This window comes from Phalacrocorax aristotelis, chromosome Z (assembly GCF_949628215.1).
Source record: "Phalacrocorax aristotelis chromosome Z, bGulAri2.1, whole genome shotgun sequence".
NCBI classification, from domain to species: Eukaryota; Metazoa; Chordata; class Aves; order Suliformes; family Phalacrocoracidae; genus Phalacrocorax; species Phalacrocorax aristotelis.
In genome coordinates, this window is record NC_134311.1 from 71,029,147 (window position 1) to 71,051,139 (window position 21,993).

General features: G+C 49.7%; 1 protein-coding gene across 3 annotated transcripts in view; it reads right to left on the bottom strand.

Annotated features, from left to right (window-relative positions):
* RUSC2 (RUN and SH3 domain containing 2) overlaps positions 1-21,993 on the bottom strand; it is a 53,765-nt gene that overhangs the window by 6,975 nt on the left and 24,797 nt on the right. For 2 of the 3 annotated variants that reach the window (XM_075078925.1, XM_075078926.1), the window contains exons 3-7: positions 8,279-10,254; positions 4,948-5,733; positions 4,230-4,430; positions 2,819-2,962; positions 1,660-1,736 (exon numbers count right to left, since the gene is read on the bottom strand). In XM_075078925.1, the coding sequence (XP_074935026.1) occupies positions 1,660-1,736; positions 2,819-2,962; positions 4,230-4,430; positions 4,948-5,733; positions 8,279-10,148 (3,078 nt within the window). In that variant the 5' untranslated portion in view covers positions 10,149-10,254. The remainder of the gene's footprint in view (positions 1-1,659; positions 1,737-2,818; positions 2,963-4,229; positions 4,431-4,947; positions 5,734-8,278; positions 10,255-21,993) is intronic. The other variant, XM_075078927.1, reaches the window with a different exon arrangement.

Sequence of the window (21,993 nt, forward strand, 5' to 3'; positions counted from 1 at the left end):
TGCTGCTGCTCTTGTTGCTATTTTTGAGACAGGAAGCAGCAAGCCACAGGGGAATAACAGCACCGCGAGGTTAAGGAACACTTAAGTCACTGACATGCCAAGCTATAATTCTGAGGGATTACTATAAATAAACAGGGTGAGGGCAAAATGGAGGGAGAGAGCTCAGGTTCAGGTGAGGAAGCATGGAAGAGCCCAACATCAGCAAAGTGGCTACATATTCTGCTATATATAGTCCTTGAGCTGCGGAGGGGTCCACCCGAAGAGGTCAGCCCAAGGCCCTGCACATCATGTTGGTGGTCCCAGGCAGCTGTGTTCAGGGCATAGATTTTACCAGCTCAGCTGGAATTATACTGGCCAACTGGCACAGGTCCACAAAGGCCGTGAACTGAGACTGAACTTCTGGGTCAGGAATAATCCTGCCTGATCCACTGAGTGTGGGAGCATTAGGGATGGGCACTGCCTTTTCACAGGTCAATCAATGCTCAGCCTGTGGCACACTGGTGTATAATAAAACCCCAGGTCAAAGCCACAGCACTCTCTGGCAAGTAAAGTAATGGGGTAATGTTGCTATTATTCCCCAAAGAAACATTGGAAGAATAAGAAATTCACAACGAAGCCTTGAAAAGCTGTGGGAGTCCTAACAGCTCCAGTTACTGCACAGCAATCTCTGCAGCAGCAACAGTTCCAATTAGGGGCAAATTACTCTGGGCTCTGAGATAAGATTGAATGGGCTTGGAATCTCTCCCAGTCAGGTTTCTCCTTGGGGATGGCACTCCAGGACAGTTGTCATGTCCAAATAGTGTCACATTGCTGCCCCAGAGCATCCTGCCTGAAGCAGAGCATTCAGCTTTCAGAAGAGGCACCACAAACACTCTGAGTGTCACAGGACTGCAAACACTGGCTGATACAAACAGAAGTGAGCTTACCCTGCTTTTCTGTTATTCCAGAAATGGGAGATGGGAGGAGTGCACACCAAGCCCAGCCAGCCCCATGGGCAACCTAGATGCACTCTGAAGCTAGGCGGGTTGTGGCAAGCGCTTTAGGGGAAGCCCCCAATAGGCAGTGACTGATGCATTTTTTTATCATTGTGGAGCCCTTTGACACATCAAGGGACTTGGGACACTGCACTGTGTCCTGGCACCAGTGCCAGAACAGAAGCATGGGACGTGTGGAAGAGGGAGACACAAATCTCTGCTGTATGAGAAAAAAGAGCTGGTGTACTGCATCAGACCAGAAGTCCAGCTGGCCTGGTATTCTCTCATAAAAAGCCATGTGTAAGTACATAAGAGAGAGTCAAACCAGAGCAAACATATATAATACTTGCCCTTAATACTCTCACAGCCTACAACTACTTTCAACTCAAAGACTTCATAAACTGGAAATTGTTCCTATGTGTTTAGTAGACCTCAGTGGGTTTTTCTGATCTTCCCTTAAATCCACATACTCTTTTAGCACCCCCAACATCATGCTGCAAGAATTGTCACAGATTTACTATCTGCTGCATGGCTAACCATCACCTTTGTTTGGTTTGCTCTTGGTACTACTACCTTCACTGAATATCCTGTAGTTTTTGACTGGAAGAGAATGGAGAGGCAATCTTTCTCCACCCTCTCCATGTCATGCATGATGTTGAGCAGCCATACTGAAAGCAAGACGTACCTTCACCCCAGGATCCCTGCTGGTTCCAAAGTGAGCCACAATCAGGTCAACAGCAGTGTTGATTGCCTTCACCAGACCTAGAGGGAAAGAACAAGTCAGAAAGCTGCCTGAGGGGCTTCTAGGGGAGACCCTGACCAAACACTTCATGAAGAAGCCCATGTCAGCACATGTGCCCTCTCTGCCAAAAACATGAAGAGTCCTCCCTAACTCCTCACCAAATCTGTTCCTGCTGGTCCCAACACTCAGGCATCAACCTGACAGTAGGGCAACCTTTAGAAGTGGCTAACACATAAGACGCCCTGTCAGTGTTCCCAAGGGACACGGAACATCACCTCCATGCACCATCCCCTGAGGGACCAGAGATGGGATCTGAGGCAAGGAGTGTTTTGCTGCCTCAGTCCTACAGGGTGGCAGGGCAGAAATCATGCATTTGGCAATCTATATAATGACTTTCAGTAACAAGCCAGTGGTGAGTAATCTGACATCTGCATCAGTACAATGCAAGAAAAGAAGTGGCCTAGAGGGGAAGGCTGCCATCTGGTAATCACCAACAGATACATGGCAAAGGCATGACAGCCTTTCTGCATAACCTTGCCTCTAACATGATACCAAGGCAGCTGTCAACAACCCAGTCCTAAGTCTGCCTCTGGGATGGATCTCATCACAGCCACATCTTGTCCTGCTTTGGAATCCTTTCTCCCACCCTTTTACATAAACACTTTACCATGTAGCGTCCAACACACCTTTTACCTAAATTATAAAATCTCAGGCTAGCACATCTGCAACATGACATGGATTCACAGGTCTGTCCTTGTATGCTGAGACACAGGTGGCAGCATGTCCTGCCTTAAGAGTATTGCTCCTCTGCCTGCCTGCTGTCTCTGCCCTTTCTTGTGGACTTAAGATGCTTTCTAATCATAATTCCTGGGACAAGCAGCTCAAACGTACTCCATGGCACACTGCATGATGCAGACTACACAAGAACTTGCCATGGAAACAGCTATCAGTCCAAGGGGACATGTAGTTATGAATCTACAATACAGAAGGACAGGGAAAGAAACCATTATGTCTACAGAGATGACACGAGACAGAGAAATATACTGTTTGCTTTATGCTGTGCTATGCCACACTCTCATCCACACAAGATGCATGGACTCACCCTTCTTCTGCAGCAAGTCGATGGAGATGGACTCTGTGTTGCCATCTGGGGAGAGGCAGAACTCAGCAGGGGGTTTCTCTGCTAGTGAGAAGTAGTCAGGGAAGAAGTCAGTGTAGGTAAGCTGGAGTTGCCTCATAGACTGTCCTGCAGGGCCAAGATGGGGGAGAAGGATCAGCCCCAAGCCCTTATACCAAAGCCTCTCCCACACTATTTACTTCTCTCAGATGCTATATCTATACCAGCAGGATTCTTCACACCAGCTTGTCCAAGACTGGGACATGAAGGCTACAAGCTTGTTACTCTCCCAGCAATGGTTTGCAACATGAGCCTGTACAGTTCAACCCCACAATCCACCCAACATCTAGCTCCAGCTTGACTGGGGTCCCATGGGCACTGGAAGATGCTGTGGGAGGTTCACTCTCACAGGCTGGTGCTGGGAAACCTCACTGCACCAAATTCTCAGGGCTGCTGTGTGGATAGCCCTGCCAAGTGGGGTCAAAAGTGGAGCACAGAGAGAATTCCTACTTGTCATACACAGGCACGCACAGGCAAACATCTACATGTCTTCTGCCTGTTGCCAGGAACAGTCTCTGTTTTCAAGGGGTGACTTCTGCAGAAGCTCTCTCATGCACTTGATTTTCATTTGGTTGATTCCCCAGCCCTATTGCGCTAGGCATCTTCCCATGAAGGAGGGACTGAGAAACTGCTTGCGTTGGCAGAGTGAGTCATAGAACTTTGGGGAATTCCCTCCATGACTTGGGCATGGCCTCAAGAACATTCTGCCTCCCGTGGACCCATTTGCTCCTCCCTGGAGGACGCTAAGAGGTTCAGCTAAAAGCAGCTTGCCCCTCTCAGCCCTTCCTGCCCAGGGTTTGGAGGAGAGGGAGGACCTTAAGGGCAGAGTATGGAGAAGACAGAGCCCCATGGAGCCCTGCAGTGTTGCCAGCTGCACCTTGAGAGGTACAGCCCAGCACCTACCATGCCGCTAGGAGTGGGGCAGATGGGCAGACACCGTGGGGCAGAGACACAAGGTCTTCAAGGACTACGGCTCCTGAACAAGACATGAATTATAAGCTGGACAGAGTTGAGGAGCACTTGCTGAGGTCTGAGCAGGCTCTTGGGCCATTCACTTTCCCCTTGAATCCAGCCCTGAGGCAGGCCTGATTGATCTCAGCTTGTGGAGAAGGGAAGCTCCATACAGGTTGCACCTATCAGTGAGGTGATTTTCACTTTCCTCTTGTACCCCCAGTCCCACTGTGAGCAGATGCATCATCCCTCCTTCTCAGAGCAGGCAGAGCAGTGATGAGGCCAGGCTGAACCCGAGCCCCAACATATATTAAACCTGAGCTCCAAGGGATACTGCACCTGAGCCCCAAGGTTACCCCCCCCCTAGCAGAAAGGTGGTGCGCACCGTTCAGCTTGCAGTGGAAATGGCTGGTGTTGAAAGTGCCAGGGAGCTCAAAGATGGCGTTCCCCCGGTTCAGCCGAGGCTCTTGCTGCCTCCTGTCTAGACTGCCTGCTAAGCCAGACAGCCCTGAAACACGGTCCAGACCCAGGGGGTTCCTCCGCCTGTACTCCCGCCACTTCAGTGCTTGGGGTGAGAGGTGGTTCGCTAGGATGTTGCAGGCAGTGAGCACCAGATGGAAGGACATGAGCAGATGGGAGGGTATAGAGGGGAAATGGGAAGAGAGAAGATGAGAAAGAGGAAGGACAGAGAGAGACAGCACATTAGTTAAAAGTCCAGCAGTGTTTCAGGACATTAGCACACATACATGGAGGGAGGCCATGTCCTGGCAGAGCAGGGCAGAAGCCTGGGTGGCCTCACAGCTGCAGGCGTTGAGGGAGCAGGCTTGGGGTGCAAGCACCTGGCATGGGGTGCTATAAGACCAGCAGCCCCACACTGTCCTCTCCAGAGAGACAGCGTAGGAGTTGGTACTGAGGGGACGTGCTCTTAGCATAGGACTTTCTTTTGCAGGCAGAGTGATGACAGGGGCTGCTGGGTGCTGCAGCACCCAGATGCAGCTTTTCCCTGGGCTGTGGCTATAGAGGTGTGTATTATAGGGAGCAGCCATAGCCATAGAGAGCTGGAGATGTTCCAGACTAGCATGTCCTGGCGGATGGGTACCTACCATTGAGGGGCCGTATTCCCATGCTGCTCAGGGGAACAGAGCTGCTGGTCTCACTGCCGCTTCTCCAGTGGGGATCTGCGTGGCCTCCCACTCTGCTCACAGGCATACCACCCACTGAGAGGGGTGGGAGGGACCCACTGTGGAGTCGGTACTCGGAGGGTGGTGGGCTTGTGTCCAGTGGTGCCTCCTTCTTGGGAACCGGCTTGGGGTTCTCCTTTTGCCTCAGGGCATCAGCTTTGGTGGCCTGGGAGGGCTGCATGGCACTGACAACAGGGGAAGACCTTGTGGAAAGCAAGCTGGCGGAGATGGGGCAGGACCTGCTCCTGGGAGGCTGGCTCTCTCCAGCTCTCTCTGCTGTGGGTGAGGAAGAAGAGTCCACACTTTGAAAGAAAGGCACGTTGCATCGAACAGGAGAGTAACTCCCCAGGGGGGACGGCCGGGTTGTCTCGGGGGCAGGCTTCTTAATGCAGCCATCATTGCGGGAGGCAGCTCCATCTGCTGAGCGTTGCGTCAGGAGCGTGCTGTGGGCTTGGCTCCCCACTGCTGCCGACTGCTCTGCTGAGGTGGCTGAGGCTGAGGACTGGGAATTGGAGATCTGCTGGCTGGCAGGCCGATTGCTGGACAAGCTGTAGAGTTGGGAAAGGCTGGAGGCAAAATGGCTGTGCAGAGCACGGGCCTTGGGTGGCTTGCTGAAATGGTGCTGGAAAACAAAGGGCTGGATGGGCAGAGTCGTGGGACGCTGGTCCTTGCTGTAGCGTACCACAGGCTTGCTGTCTGTGCCACCACCTTTGGGGAAAGAAAGAGGGACAGAGTGTGAGGACAGGTAGAGGGACAGTCATCAGCCCAGCAGACCACAGGCAAAAGGGAATGTGCTCTCAGCTGTCGACAAGCTGAGGATGAGCTAGAGGCCAGTGACACAAGCAGAGTGGTTCAAATCTGAACCAGTTACACCCATCATGAGCTGCCAGGGTGAAGACATGTGGCCCCAAATGCAGAGTTTCCAGCTGTTGACTGCTGTCTGGATGTGTAGGGCATTGCACTGGGTCTTCTCTCTCCCGGTATGGTCACCAGCTTCCCTGCTCTTCCCCATCCCTTGCACCCAGGACAGCACAAGTCATGGCCCTAAGCACCTGCCCTTGACCTGCCTCCACCCAGGCAGTACCACAAAGACATGGCCCAATGCACTGTGGTACAGCAAGGGTTCATACCCCAAAGGACTGTCCCCTCTCATGTGCTGAGAACTCACCCTGCTAAGCACAAGCATTACAAGCACGCAGCTCTGCATCCCACATCCCATTCAGTGCTGTTACAAAGGCTGCTTGCTTCCCCTTCTCCCTCCCTCCTCTCCCTCCTGTAACTGTTCGCCCTCTGAGCACACAGCTTCCTTCCTCCCCCTGCCTGCACCAGATCCCAGCAGGACATTCCTAACCAAATCAGGACCACAGCAGAATTGGGAGAACTTCCAGAAGAATTAGGAGAGCTTCCAACCCTGGAAAAGGCAGATTTGCTTCATCAAATGACCAACAGGAATGTCCTAAGGCAGTGTGCTGGGATATTCTCCTGCAGCTCCTGGTGGGGCCACAATATCTCAAGGGACACAGATGAAGTGTGACACACTGTGCACATGGTGCACAACACACAAAGCGCTGGGTGCACACATGGGTCTGACTGGGATCCCCAATCACCAGCCATGCCACATCCCAGCACAGAATGACACCTTCTGCCTTGTCTCCAAACAACTCCTCCAGCCCACAGCAAATCCTGGGACAAAGGTTCTGTCCCAAGCAGACCCCTCGTGTTACCTGCTGTCTGTGGGTTTTCCAGGCCTCTCTCCCTGTAACTAGCCTTTAGCAGGGCTTGCTTTCCCTCTAGTCCCTGCTCAGACCCTCTAGGCTTGCATGCTGCTCTCAGCTGGTGCAAGGCAGCTCTGCCTCGCTCTCCAGCAACAGGCAGGGGCTTTCCACACGGTGCCTGCCTTGCTGACACAGTGCAGAGGAAGGGACCACAGCAGGGGGAGCAGGAACTGTTGGGATACGTTGTCCTGAGAGCTCTTGTCTGCCGCCTCATCCCCTAGCAGCTCTTGCTCCTTCCAAGCACTCCCTTTGCAAACCAAGAGGGCTGCTCCCATGATGCCTGCTCCCAGCAGAAACCTGCCTGCCCTGTGACCCTGCACCGAGTGCATGTTCAAGGCTCAATAAACAAGCAGGACAATACACAAAAAGCTCTTCCTCCAAAGGCCAAAATCTCTCCCACACCTGCCACGGCAATGAGCGACATGTTCTTCCTATCTCCTGCCAGAAATCTTCAGGGCATTAAATGGAGACAGTCTGGTCCTTGTCATCTTAGGGCCTATCTACCACAGCAGTCTGGTCAGAGCTCCATTTAGACAGGCTCTTGCCCGTGAAGCAGGCACAAGAACTGTCTAGGGCAGAGATAGAGGTTTCCTGCCATGCTGGAGAAATGGCTGTACCTCTGATGGGGCTGTTACACAGCTTCCTCACCAGGATATACATGTAAAGGCAATATCAAGGTGGAAAGCAGCTCGTGTCTTATGGGCTTTCCTGCAGAGGGAGCTGGTACAGTTGCCCTCCAGATGAACCTTTGCTGCAGTCCAATACACTGTGGAGGGCATGGCCAGGATATTCCAGCAGAGACACGCAGCTCCTCTAATCTCTGCAGGACTCATGCTTTAAGTCTCAGCAGACTCTGTGAGCTCCCTGACCTTGCCTTGAGAGACTGCTGGCTGTGCCTCCTCACTCTTCACCTCTGCCCCATGTAGCTCCAAAGAAGAAAGGCTAAAAACTCCTCAGTGGTTCCCTTCCCTTTGTCTGCTGGGAACATGGCTCTGCTGAGCACCTTCAGATCTCTGTCTTAGGAGCTAAAGGTATGTGATTCTTATGGACTGGGGGACTACAATGCCCTGGAAGGGAGACAATCCTCCAAGCTGCACAGACCCTTAGTGCTAATGCCATGTCCTCCCTTATGCAATATGAGAGGTTTGCAAAGAATCTCAAGAGGCTTCAGAAATACAAGGACAAGACATTTGCACTGATCTGGGTCTGAAATCAGCAGAGCAGGGGGCTTTGTCCCAGGGAGTGGTAGACCAGGAAACAAACGGCACAGACACTGGTCTTCCATCACCATGCCGGTTCCTCTGCTGCTCCGCTCATGTCCCAAAGAGCAGCCTTTCTTTTTACTTCTCCATTCGGCCTAGTTTGGCTCCTTACCGTCTGCTCGGGCTCTAATATCTCTCTGTCCATGGCCACTGGCAAAGCCACCTGAGAAGCTGGCATCTGCCTCCGTCAGCAGGGAGAGAGAGAGGATTGCTCACCTGCTCCATGCCCACCGGGGACCTTCTCACTGGAGACCGAGTCTTTGGTGGAACACAAAGCCTGGCTGTCCCCAAAAGCGTGATTTAAACAGAACCCCTCGCAGCTCCGGTTCAGGCCATGGACGAAGGGCATGGGTGGAAGACTCTGGCTGCGGCGAGCTCTTTCTTCAAGGAAGGTTGGGCAATCCCGCTGTGTCTCAGGGATAGGGGAGAACTCCAAGGAGGAATCCCCACTGGACCGGAGTGGTGGGGAAGTGCCATTCTTTTTCCTGCCTTTAGCCAGTTCAGCAAAAGATGTCACTCTCTTTGGGGGGGAACTCTGGATGGGTATTGCTGGACTTTCACTCAGCTTGACTGGACAGCTCACCATGCGCTCCAAGGAGCCCAGCCGGCTGCTGGGACTCCTGTCCAGGTTCTGATCATAGCTCCTGGAGCGCTGCCGGCTTGCGTTGAGGTTAGGTGGTGACACATTCACATAGACCTGACCCTCAATCATGTTCTGGGTGGCTTCTCCCTTTGTCTCTTCTTCACTGCACTCCACATTGCTTTCTTCTTGTCTCAGGTCAGGCCTTCTAAACAGATAGTATTCAGTGGGCTGGGCTGGGCTACCTTTGGTATGGTCTTCCGAGCAGCTAGTTATGGAAGATCCTGCCGGGCTGGGGGATGACTGGGAAGACAAGTCACATGTGACTAACTTATAATAATTTTGAGTAGCCACAACGAGCCGTGCTTGGCTCTGGAAGCAGGCAGTGAGGTCTGAGCTCTCTGAAGTGCAAGGCTCACAGTGGAGGTGGTATGAGTTGCAGTTAGCATCCAGGACAGGTGAGGAGGAGTGTTGACACCCACACACCTTCCCTGAACTCTCTGGGTGATGCGACTCACAAGACATCTTGGATTCTGTGGGTGATGAATGCAAATCCAGGTAAAAAGCTCCTGTGTCTGAGTGGCTGCAGAAGGAAGAGTCACAGGACAGGCTGGCTGAATTCAGGTTAGATCGAGAATGCCCATTCATTTTGTTGTAGAGAGCACTGAAGTTCACCAGCACCCCATCGGAGCTGTTGCAGGAAGAGTCACTGATGTAGCCCATCTGTTGGTCAGTCACTTCAGACTGACTTGATGAACTGTAGCAGCGACAGCGCTGGAGCTCCGAGCTGGAACAGTTGCATGTCCGGCTGTGCAGGGCATCCTGATTCCTCAGCAATTCACCTGTGTTCTGGTTCCACTCCTGGTCACCACCATCAAAGGAGAAGCTAGAGGAGCTGCCGCGATGGCAGCTGCATTCATCCAGCTCCATGCGTTCTGAGGCCTGTTGGCACCGGTTCACGTTGTTCCTCTTCTGGATGTCGTCACTGCTGATTTTGTCCTCTTGCCCGTCTACCACACCAGACCGGCTGGCCATATTCCAGGATTTCACAATGTGATTGGAGTCGTGGAGGTGGAAAGGGGGCAAGGACAGCTCATGCAGATGAAACGGAGGTTTGCCAGCCACAAGTGAGTTGTGAAGGTGAAAAGATTTTTGACCCAACTCATCCCCAAAGATGCTGAGGTCTTCACCCTCACTCAGCAGGAAAGGGTTTTGTCGCTTACTGACACTAGGGACAATCAAATCCCTCAGTTTGCCTTCTTTGTTGTCTGAGTCCTCTGCTGAAGTTTCAGAGGTCTGGAGAAAGCTGCTGTACACCAAGGAGTCAGTCTGTGAAAGGTCTCTGTCTGGAAGGGCAGAGGTCCGTGTAATGCTGAGCTCTGGCTGGCAGAAGGGGTTGGTCCTTTTGCTCACGGAGCAGCACTGTCTATCAGGGACCTGGCAATGCACCAGGGGAATGTGATGGACAATCAGCGTCTCACCAGTCAGTTTGGGTGGACTATCCATGATGAGGAATGATCTTCAGGACATCAGTTAAGCTGGTGCTACCCATGGACAGGTAGGGCTGCACGTAAGAGGCAGGTAGGACACTTGTCATGGGGAATTCAGATACCTAGAGAGATAAAAACACAAAGGAGGTCACCTCTCAGGAAAGGCAGTGACTCTTTAAAGCATCCTTGGTTTGAATAAAGATGCCAGGTGCTGATGTGCTGGTTTTGGCTGAGCAGGGGTTAATTCTCCCCACCGCGGGGGGCGGCTGCCCTTCCAGCTTCCCGCGCTCTGCCGCGTGGCGGGGGGGGGGCTGGGAGGGGCGGGGCCGTGGCGGGGGCGGCTGGCCCCGGCTGGCCAATGGCAGGTTCATTCCGTACCACGTGACACCGTGACCAGTACGTTAAGGGGGGGCAGTGGCGGCTGGGGGAGGGGCGGCGCGTGGTGAGCGGCTGCGGCGCCTGGGGTTTGTTTTGGCGGTTCGTTCCCTTCCCTCCCCCTCCCCCCCCGGGGCTTTGCGCCTCTCGTTGTTCTCCTTTACATTGCGTTTCTGTTGTTGTTGCTTTTAATTCTAATTATTAAACTGTTCTTATCCCAACCCACGAGCGTTACCCTTCTGATTCTCTCCCCCATCTACCGGTGGGGCAGTGAGCGAGCGGCTGTGTGGGGCCGAGCTGCCGGCTAAACCGCGACAGCTGACACGGACTGAACAGACTGGTCCTTGTCAGCACAAGTACCCAAGCACAAGGTCTCCTGAGCTGTCCTTCAGGGGAAGCTTCACAACATAAGACAAACATGTTTCCCTCCCTGCAGACTCCTGGAACAACACTTGTGCTTCCAGCTGACCCCTCTTGAACTTATCTGAAGTGAGCTACTGATTTCACTCAAGTAGCCAAAGGGCTGCACAGGCTTTGGGCCACATGAAGACCTTACTGTGGATGGCACTGTATGCTCACAGAAAAACATGCAGACGGCACAGGGTCTGCACTTCAGACTGCACCCTGATGAGAGGAGTCCAACTTCTCGCACTGGATTCAATGCCTTTGCCTGCCTGTAGGTACCTGGAACCTTAAGAACCAAACACTGAACGGCACTGCCAGACCTTGCAACGTTAGAGAGACACAAGTCCAGGGTGAGACTGGAAAGCAAGAACAGACTGGATCAGAAAAGCAGCAACCACCATCCTTCTCCAAAATCCAGGAACCCCTGTGAGGTCCTGAGATTTTTTAATGGTGCCAGGGATGAATGCCAAAGTATGCAACTACTTATGCATACAAGGGCCTCTCATGGGAGAAGGAGCAGATGATTTCAGCGAGGCCACAAGGGAGCCACTGGTGATGGTTAAACGGGTCCCATATAGCACATTGCCTTCTGCTGACCTTGTGCTGATGGTTAAGCCTGAGCTCAAATTGGTTTCTCTTGCAGTCTGGGGCATCCAGTTCACAGTTCTTTGAAACTGACACATTATCTGTGGCATTTATCTGCTAATCTTATTACCAGCTGCACTTTGCAACAGCATGACTGCCACAGCCCACAGTCCCAGAAGCCGTACAGGCAGGGCACTGAGCCCCACTCCCTCAGTGTTCAGTAAATAGCAGGTTGTCATAAAGCTAGAGGAAGATGTTCACCAGCATTAGATATGGGAAAGCAAAGAATATATTCATTCCTCCTTCCCCATCTAACCCAGAGGTCCAACCTGCTATCGCCTCCAGGACAGTCTGGAGGGGTTTTCCCTCTTGCCTTCGCTTCACACATCAGAGAAGCCAGCACAGAGAGGTGCATGGGAGGACAGCTAAGGCAGCAAGGAGAGAGATAATCCACAAAAGACAACAACAATCCAGGATAACCCGGAGGGATCAGAAAATTACCTAGTGCTCTCATAGATCCCCCACTTTTTCTGAACACCCTTGCCCAAACACCCTTGGCCAGCAATCCACATCCCATATCTCATCCAGGCATCCTCAGTGTTCACAGCACCCTGACACTGCATACTGTGATCCTGCTCCAGACTTGAGGACCCTGGCTCTGCTGTGACCACTGACCATCAGACACCAGAAAGTGGCATTCACAATATCTGTCTTTGCCTACATTCCCCCTGTATTTGTGACTATGGGATGAAAATGGATTTGGAGCAGAGCTGAAAAGGTACACGGAAACCCAGGAGGCAAATTGAGAAATGTGGGATTAGTGTAGTTCGAACAACAGCCCAAGCAATGAGACAGCTCCATAGAAAGATCAGGAACTTCAGTTCTTTCAGCTTCATGGTGTATGAATAGCAGTTAAAAGATGCTAAAAAAAATATCAAAAGAAGTACTTTCCTCCCACGCATAGCAGGGATTCTCACAGACACAGGATGATGCTGGCAGGAAAAAAAGTACAAAGATGGAAATGGACCTAGTGTTTACAGTAAACACACAATGATGTAAAAGTTAATGTGAACACCAGTGTTAGCAACCAGACAAGCCTTCTGGTAGACTCTACCAGAGATCATCATGAGAACTACAGGAGGGGCACACTCACCCTCGTGTCTGATTCTGCTGGGATGTTTCACCCAGGATCAGGATCTGAAGTAAAGAGGTCACCTGGACCACTTGAACCCATCCAGCTGGACTATCGTGGGATCCTAAGATCCCCCCCACCTATAGTCTTCCTAATGCCTATGTCACCCTTCACTCCCCCTTCAGTGATTCCTCTGTCTTACAAGTCCCTGGCTTCTTTCCCACAGCCGCTGCAAGGAATGAGTCTCTTCAGCCCAGTTCCTGGGACAAGATCTTTTACATCAGGGATTCCCAAGATCACATTTTTCTAGAACCACCATGGGTAACAGGAGCTCCTGGCTCTGTGCCTAGTGCGCACACACACATGCTGAAAGTGGTGATCAACTGCTGGGGCAGTGTTCATGCCCTGTTTTTGACCTTGCACACCACTGATGGTACATGTAGCAGCAGGAGCCCCTATTTATCCTGTCTCCCCACCCCAGCACTGTGGGGGAAAAAAAGCTGATCCCCCAGTGCCTGTCTGACCTTGTTACTGCCTTTGTAGCTGATTGTAACAGTTAGATCATGCCTCCCCGTAAGGCTTTGCTATATTTTAAGTGTTGCCACAATGCAGCCACTTGAAAAGCATGATTTTAAGGATACGGACAGTGATAACAGCACACTGCTGCTGAAGCACCAGGTCTCTGCTGTCTCTGGGAAATGGCTGTGTGGAGCTGGCTCCTAGCACCAGCACTGATCTACTGACAAGCCCTGCTGAGCAACATGCACTTCACTTTGGTGCAGATGCCGCTGTGGGAGGACAAGGCTTGCACAGGCACACTTTGACATTTGACAGCAAAATGTCAAGAGAGCTGACACACAGCCATTTCCCAGCTGTCTCTCTGGAGCCCTAGCTGCAACATGCAATTCTGCCAAGCTATTTGGTTTCAGTGGCAGCACAGGCTCCCTGGGTGGACTGTGATTCACTGGCTGTCACAGATGCTGCAGCAGACGGATGCCCACTCTGCCTGCACCCACAGCAGGCTCCTGGCACAAGGCTCCAAGGTCCAACATCACAGGTGGCATGCATCCAGCTCCTGCTGGGAGCCATTCTGACAGCTTCCCTAGGGATATGCATGACCTTTTTTATGCCCTAGATATCCCTTTCTCCCTTGGAACACCTCTCCTGGCTTCCTCCTGTCTCAGGGATGCAGGGAGGTTGGCAGTGGCACAGCCAGTACAGGGATTTTTCAGTTTCCAACACCACAGCATCCTCCCTGTCCATATCATCACTTGGCTCTCCCTCCCTGATTCTGGAAGACTGTAGAAGGATGCTCCCTCTTCTGTTCAGGGTCTGGGAGGCTGGGATTGACACTGGAGCACAAAATCCAGCATGCAGACTAGTTTCAGATTCTGCTGGCTTTGATCAGCTCTTTGTAAAGCCTTCACACCCCTTTGCAAGGGGAAGTTTCCAGATATGGGGGTAGCAGCCTGTACCTGAACACTTTTTACCAAATCAGTTCATTCTTATTTATCATTTGCAATAGCACAAGCCCACAGTGTGCTGAATCCCACTCAATCCTACACAAACAATAGCAAACACAGCATCCAGCAACGATCCCTGCCCAGAAAAGTGTGTGTGGCAGTGCAAGGCAGGGGCATACACAGGGAGCACCATGCCTTTAAACACATCAATAGAACAGCATTTTCTCTGCAAATGTCAAATTTTTTTACCTTCTCCATACTGACACCACCTGCTGCTACATGGGAGATATGGGTTGTTTATTCAGTCAGCTCTTCCTTGAGGTGCTAAGGGTCACCTGGCAAAGGTGAGGGCCAGACATTTAATTACCTGTGAGGCTTCACTCCAGCCAAGCTAATACAGAGCAGAGAAGGATAGCTTTTTGTGAGCACCTATGATGTGGTGTGGAATTGCTTATCAATACTCGTACCTCTATGTCCATGGCAAAAACTTGTTAGCTGCAGCAAAGCTCTGGGTAAGTAGTGGGAGAAGGAGTGTTGAGCAACAAAGGATGGTCCAGCACTGATCTGAGAGCCACCTGCCAAGCCGTGTCTGCACTTTAGAAAGCAGGAAGCATGCTGCAGATAACAAGGGCATGCAGCACCTTGCAGAGCTGAGCCCTTCAAGCTCTGCACCTCATGCCTTGTAAGTCCTTGCTGAGCATCACCTAGAGGCCTCCAAATTCCTCCTCCGTCCTACCCTCAAAGACTGAGTACAGTCTGCTGATTTAAGGGTGGTCAGTGCAGCTCTGTAGCTTCTGGATTACAACCTCCTGCCTCTGCAACATTACTGAGAAGATGCAAAAGCCATCAGAGCTGGCTGCAAACTGGCCTGCTTCAATCAGAGGGCTCTGGTACAAACACCAGCCTCACTTCCAAGTGCTGATGCATTAGGTGTGTTGGTCACATACCTCCAGGCATACCTCACTATCTGTTACTGTTCCGGCCACATTTTGGAGTTCCATCGCTGATTGCTTAATGCCCCACTCTGCTCAGCACTCTCAGCAGCACATGCAGGGCAACCGAGTTCAACAGACAGCGACACAAGTTTCCTCATAAAATGTGATGCAATACTGAGTGAGGCATACAGATGTTTAAGAAATAAATGTCATTTAAATGCAAAAAGATTGCACATATAGCACAGAGGATGAAGAGGCAGGAGCAGGATCATCAGAACTGTCAGCTGGAGAAGATGCCAGCATTTTGGAGGCTGGCTTTTCTGAACAGATTACTGTTTCTACAAATCTCAGTTGCTTCATCTATAAAATTGCATGCCCAGTGGAAACCTTTAACTGTGAGGGTTCTTGCTTCCTCTTTCTGAATGGCTATGGTTTCACTGTCATCATCTTCCTCAGATAGACAAAGATCTACCATGTCACTCAAGGGTGAAAGATGTAAAAACAGGGTTAAAAGCTGGGCATTCAGTTTCATAGATGAACCAGCAAAAATCCCTTTGTATTGGAGCTGTTTGTTCTTTTAGGGTTGTTCCATGTGAATCCCTGACTCCTACAGAGGATTTGCATTAACATGCCTGAAGAAACCACACAGCTCTACAAAACAAGCATGAGCACAAACACTGCAAAAAGCAACGGTTTGTGTGAGCTTGCAGACAGGAGCAGAATACAGACTTCTCTTTGCTCCACAGGGAGAAATATATTCAGTTTACTCCCTGTAAGTCTTCCTCCAGGCAAAAGGGCTGGGAGATGAATCAGAATTGAAAGCCACTCTTCAGACACCATGGGGGATCTCAGGGCTCACTGGTTCCAGCACCAGTTTCCAGGAACCTAGTAATGCAGTTTGTCCCTGCCCCAGCTTTTCCACTCCAGAAGCTGACAGAAAGTACTGACCGGCTCTAAAAAAATTAAAAAAAAGGCAAAAAAAGAACAGGAAAATTCCAGCAAGCTGGAGGGCATTCAGCGAGCAGCATCGATGAAGAGGATGGGGCAAGGGGCACAGGATGAGTGGCTTGGGAAGGGGCTGAACCATTGGGGTGAGTAAGAAGAGGGTGGACGTGAGGGCTCAGTAAGCTGTAGGTTGTTGTAGGGTGGGACTAGCTAGTGGTGTTTGTTTGGATGTCCGTTCATTTCTCACCAGCTAATACATCTCTACCAAATTCACACCTTCATTAAATGCTTTAGTAAATCAGTCAGCACATTTAATAAGAAAAGGTATAAAAGGAAATACTAGCTGCTTGACTTATCAGAAACCTCCAGCCCTCCTTCCCTGCCTCCAGGAAGAGGGAGCATAGTGAGGGTGGTCTACCTGGTCCCAGCATGAATATTCCAGTACTCAGTGTTTAAAGGGGGCTGCAGCAAGACGGAAAGACTAAATACTTTCCAAATTTCTGCCTCAGCTCAGGCTGTTCCCTCTTGTGGTCCTGATCAAACAGTGATTCCTGAAAAGAACACATCTTTTCATCCTACAACAAGGTGCTGCCTAGGCAAAGGCTTTTTCCAGCGGTTTTCAGGACAGCCTAACTAAGCCCATGATTAATGTATCACTGTATCCCAGATCTATATAGGATTATGATGTGTCCAAAATGGAAACTGCAGCACGTGACAATCAGTCGCAGCCTTTGCACACAGAGCAGCAAGGAGCTGCGCAGGTCAGGAATGAGGGGCTTGCCAGCAGAGATGAGAGGGTGTGTGTGATGAAAATAAGCAATAGGTGGTGTGTGTATTCCTGCCTAGCATGGGCAGGTACCGCCTCCCAGTCAGAGGAAAAGAGGCCCCAGCTGCTTTGGGCATTCTGAGTTACAGAAGACATCAGAAGCAGCTCAAGCAGCAAATCTATACCAGCTAACACAGGAGCCAGACAGTGACCGAACCAGTTTCTCCCATTTCTGTGCTCTTTTGCTCCATGACTCATCATCTGGCATGTGGCGCTCCGCAGGAGCCACTTATAGGCTGTGACTCACAAGCATCCACTGAGGTGATCTGGGCTGGAACCTGCTCCTCCTTCTCCCTACTGGCTGTCCTCTGTCCCAGCCCCCACCACATATGCCCCTAATCACTATATGCAAATCCACAGAGGAGTAAAAGACTCCGATGTTTCTAGCTGTTAACATCACACCGAAATTGCTGCTGAATTAATCTGCAGACTCAGTAAATCCTTTCTTATCACAGACACTCTAGTAGCAGCAGCAGCAGGAGGAGGGACCATGCTTCTATGGCATCTTTCTGCCTGAGCACTCTGAAAACATGCTGAAGACCTTACAAGAGCAGAAATTACACAATTCCTTTCTGAAACACGGATCTGCCTGGGTGCTAGAGCCTGGTTCCTGCAAAGCTCCCAGAGCACTCAAGAACTCACACAGAAAGTTAAAAATCCTATAACCAAATGAAATTGCTGGGCAGAATCTGTAGCTGAAGATGGCAAGCTTAACTCCTCAACAGCTCAGCTTTAGCCAGGGTTTAGCTGCAAAGCAGGGCTGTCAGCTGGCTGCCTCGTGAACATGCTCCTTTTACAGACCTGCCCGACTGAGGATCCAAGGAACCAGAGGCTGTGGCTGAGTAGTGACAAAACCACAGCCAGCAGTTGCGAACCAGATTCAAAGCCAGCCAAACTGCAGACTGAAGGTTTTCTCACCAGCTTCTATGCCTGGGAGCTGTGAGCTCAAAACTCCACCACAATAGCCACGGGAGGGCAGGAAATAAAGCATCCTGCTGAGGGAGTCGGGCATCAAACTCAGAGCAGCTTTGTGAATCAAAGCCGTCTCTCTGGCCTATGCCTGAAGGCATACAAAATGGCAAAACTGCTCCCGAAGCCTGTTATATGGCTACACACAATGGTGAATGAGCAGCCATTTTTGCTCAGGTGTGCACTGCAGGGGCAAAGGCGTCTGAAATGACAGCAAGAGATGGAGAGGGCATGGATGCTTTGTACAGATGGAGGTGTTCTCAACAACACTGGAGATTTCAGGGGTTGCTGGGGATCTGAAGCATCCCTAGAGTTATTATACTTCGGAAAGACCTTCCAATGAGAGGTCATGAATCACTACCACTGGACTCCCAGGGCCTCACCTAACATTTAAAATTCCTCCCTAACATTTACTGGAATCTGTCTTCAGAGAACTTGGTCTTGCCCAGACTATGGCAAAGGAGAGGCTCTGCCTCATAGGAGGATAATTTCAGAAGCAAGTTTCATCTGCACAAAGAAAAAGCATGCAAAAAGCACACAAGGACAACTCCATCCTAAGTAGTTCTAGATCTCCTATCACCTTTATGACTTGGGGAAAAGAGGTGAGCTAAGCCCTGAAAGGGACAAAGGTCTGTCTTCACAGTGAATAAGGTCTCGCTGCCATACAGGTCAGCATACCCATATAGACTCCAGCCACCGCACAGCTGTGTATCTTCACTATTGCTTCCTCTCCATCGAGATTAAACTGGCATTGCACTTCTGTCCAGACCCCACCCCTTGCAGGAATCACAGCTGCAAAACAATCCTGAACCCTCCCTGCAAGTCAAAAGCATCAGTGATCACTGGAGAAAGTCTGACAAATAAGGAACTCAGACTTAAGATAACTCAGTTAGAGAGTCTGTAAAATCATGTTTACTGTCTCTTCAGCCGAGAGCTCCACATATGTAGGAATCACTATCAAGTGAAAAACAAACATTTCTGGGATGGAAAATTACACATGTACAACCCTACGCAGCAAGACAGCAAAAGCAGAACAGGCAGCAAAGGTGGCTGTGGGAGAGTGAAGTAAAACCACAGCAAGGCCAAGTTCTTGAAATAACTGAAATACCACCAACAAGCCACTGTAAAGCAGATAGAGATGTCAAAAAGCCCCAGCAGAATTATTTTCAGACTTGAACACAGTGGTAGTGCAATGGTTAGCTACCAGATCTCGGTAGCCACGTCCCAGTGAATAGGAGAAGCAATGCAGGTATGGCATTATCTAGCAGTGATGGGCATCGGTTCTGCCAGACAGCCAGAATGCCTGCCTCTGCAGGGCTGTACTATTTTCAAATGGTGCTATCCTACATGGAATTTAATACACACTGTGTGCAACCAGATCAGGAGCTCCAAAATCAAGCACAAAAAGAAAACATCCCAGCAGCAGCCTGGTTTTATTAGATGTTCCTCTTCACAGTGCACATCTAAATGTTTTTACAAACAGCAGCTATGTCCAACAGCTGACTCCTGCTAAGGCTGCAGGAAACTTTAATACTTCCTAGCTCTAGGAAGTCCTGTCAAGACCAGAAGCAATAACTGGATACACAGGAAGAAATTTTCTGTCTCTCAAAAGCAGGAATATGCAAGAAGCAGTTAAATGGTCTGGACGCTGGCAGCGCCCTGATTTGGGGATGACAGCATGCTACAAAGCAAAAAGGCTGAGTAACAGCCCAATAAAGGCAGCATCTGATGAGACTAATGCATCAATTTTATCCTGCACTCTAAAGGACATCAGGACCACATACACTTTTGCTGCTGATATCCACTGCTTTTAGACAACAGGCTGGATTTTGCAATACCTTGAAGGTAGCTGGAGGAAAAGAGCCTGTAGCACTCAGGTTTGAAAAGCAAATTTGCCCAGTTACTGTTAAGACTGTGCATTTCTTGACCCTTCTTTGGCCAGGTCCTCTGGCCAAATAGATACTCTTTAATGAAGCCCAAATGCCATCTGAATCTCATTTCAGCAAAATTCAGGTGGGTGATAAAAAAGGCAGAATGATTCCTAAGATGATGGGACAAGTTCTGAACTGGGAGCAAATCTTTGGACCATAGCAAGACTGTGCAAGATTAGAAAACACTCTTTGCACTCCATAGCAGATCTTGATATGAGCTCCCCGGCCAAAACAAGTCTATCAGTCATGAATGCTTTCTCAAGAAACAGAGAATCAAGGGCAACTGTTGCCACTGGCTCAGAAATAGAGGGAGGAGAAAGATGTAGTGGACAGATGAACATATTTAGTCTTCACGGATCAACTGCTACTGGAACTCTTGATTTTAGCACAAGAACACAGGCGCCTGTGGACTGAAACAAGGCTGAAGCCCTGTCCTCCTCCCTTGCCATTAGAGTTCAGATGCTCTGCATGAGGTGTAATAATCCCAAAGCCGGCAAATCTGTGACCAGCTTCTCTACTCTGCCCCCCCAGCCACAAGCAGCCTCCTCCATATGGGAACAGTTCACATCTAGAGCGGGTTTCATAACCTGCCCGTGGGAAGTTAGGACCCTATACAATCACAGTGCTATATATCTTATAGAGTGTCTCTTTTTTTTTTTTTTCTGAATACTTGCAACTTTTAGGGCTTGTAAATTCCTGAACCAGTGTGTTCCACACTAAATCACATGCCATTTTGAACCAAAATTTGATGTTGCCAAATGTCCTTTTGAACATACAGGCATTTAACTTCACTGCTTGCCCCGGGCTAGGGCAGGGACAGTATCATATTTTCCACTACATTTGCCACCCCTCTGAGCAGTCCCAAGCTTTTCATTTGGCTCACATACAAAAGTATTCCCAGAAACCCAGTCTGGTCACCAACCTCTCTCCAAGTGCCCTCATGATGTGTGGGTTGTTTGTATGTTCACATGGCCAGCAGCAAGGCAGAACTCAGAGGATCTGGATGAAACCACAGCATCAGTTTATGTAACAGAATATTTTCCATGCAACAGAACTAACAAAAGGCAAGCCAGATCCATAATAAAATACTTATGAAGCAGACCAGGCAATCCTAATGATTACACACACTTTTTTTTCTGAGAGGAGAAACTTAGCCCTTGCAGGGGCTGGCAACCCAAACCAAACTCAACTTGTAAAGCTCTATTTGGGACAGTTTATTTTAGGGTACCACTCCATAAGACAGCTCAAGACGCTTGGAATGACTGGGCTCAACAGAACATTAAGGGTCTAACTAACTAAATCTGATAACCCTGGATTAACCAAGGTGTTCTGCTGGGTAAAGTCTTGCTGGGCTGCAGAGGATGCATAGACCTATGCACTAGGAGAAAAAAAGGAGGGCAAATGGGGATGGTCCTTGGCTCTATACTGGAAGAGCAGGTCAGAGTCCCAGGGGACATACCAAGACTACCAGAGAGATTAGAAGCAGAGCAGTCATCCAAGTAAACACACTAATTTAAGTGTGTTTGAGAGAGCTGAGGAGACACCTTAAGACTGTAGGCTCCCAGATCTTCTCAGCTAGGACATGATCATATTTGGACACTTAATTTCTGGAAGTTCTTGTGTCCTTTTTCTACCAGATGTCTCAGAGAAAATAACAGGTACCTGCAACAAGTGATGAGGAAGAATTTACCTCTCCTAAGCCCTTGCACTGAGATGGACCTCAACTCAACGAGGAGGTTTCAAAACTCTGCAACTTCTGAACATGTACTATAAATACACCAGGTAGTCTTATTCACACAAATGCCAAGCCATTTGGGAATATTGCTGGGCTTTGAAGTTTGACAGCAAGATTCATGGGCTAATTAATCACAGTATGTGAAAATTATTCCTATTATCAGTCTCAAATAATCCTCCTTAATTTCCGGGAATAATTCCACATTACAAGCAGGGCAGCATATAAATCATTACTGTCTTTCTCTATCCTCTCCATTATTTCCTATTATAAACCCTACAGTTTCCCATTTAACACAAATAATACCCATTTATTCGGTTTCTCCTTTTATGAGAGTTTTCCAGGACTTTGTGCAGTTTTCTGGGCAGTTCCTCAATTCCCTCCAACTCTGCAGTCATGCTTCTGAGCTGGGGTGACTAATTTTACACAGTTTCCCAACAAACAGTGGGATGTCCCTTGCTTTTGGTATCAATATTAGAAGATTCTGTACCATAATTTTCCATTCCATTTGTTATGTACCCTAACACTCATATGTAGATGTTCACCAAATAATGTTCCTTATG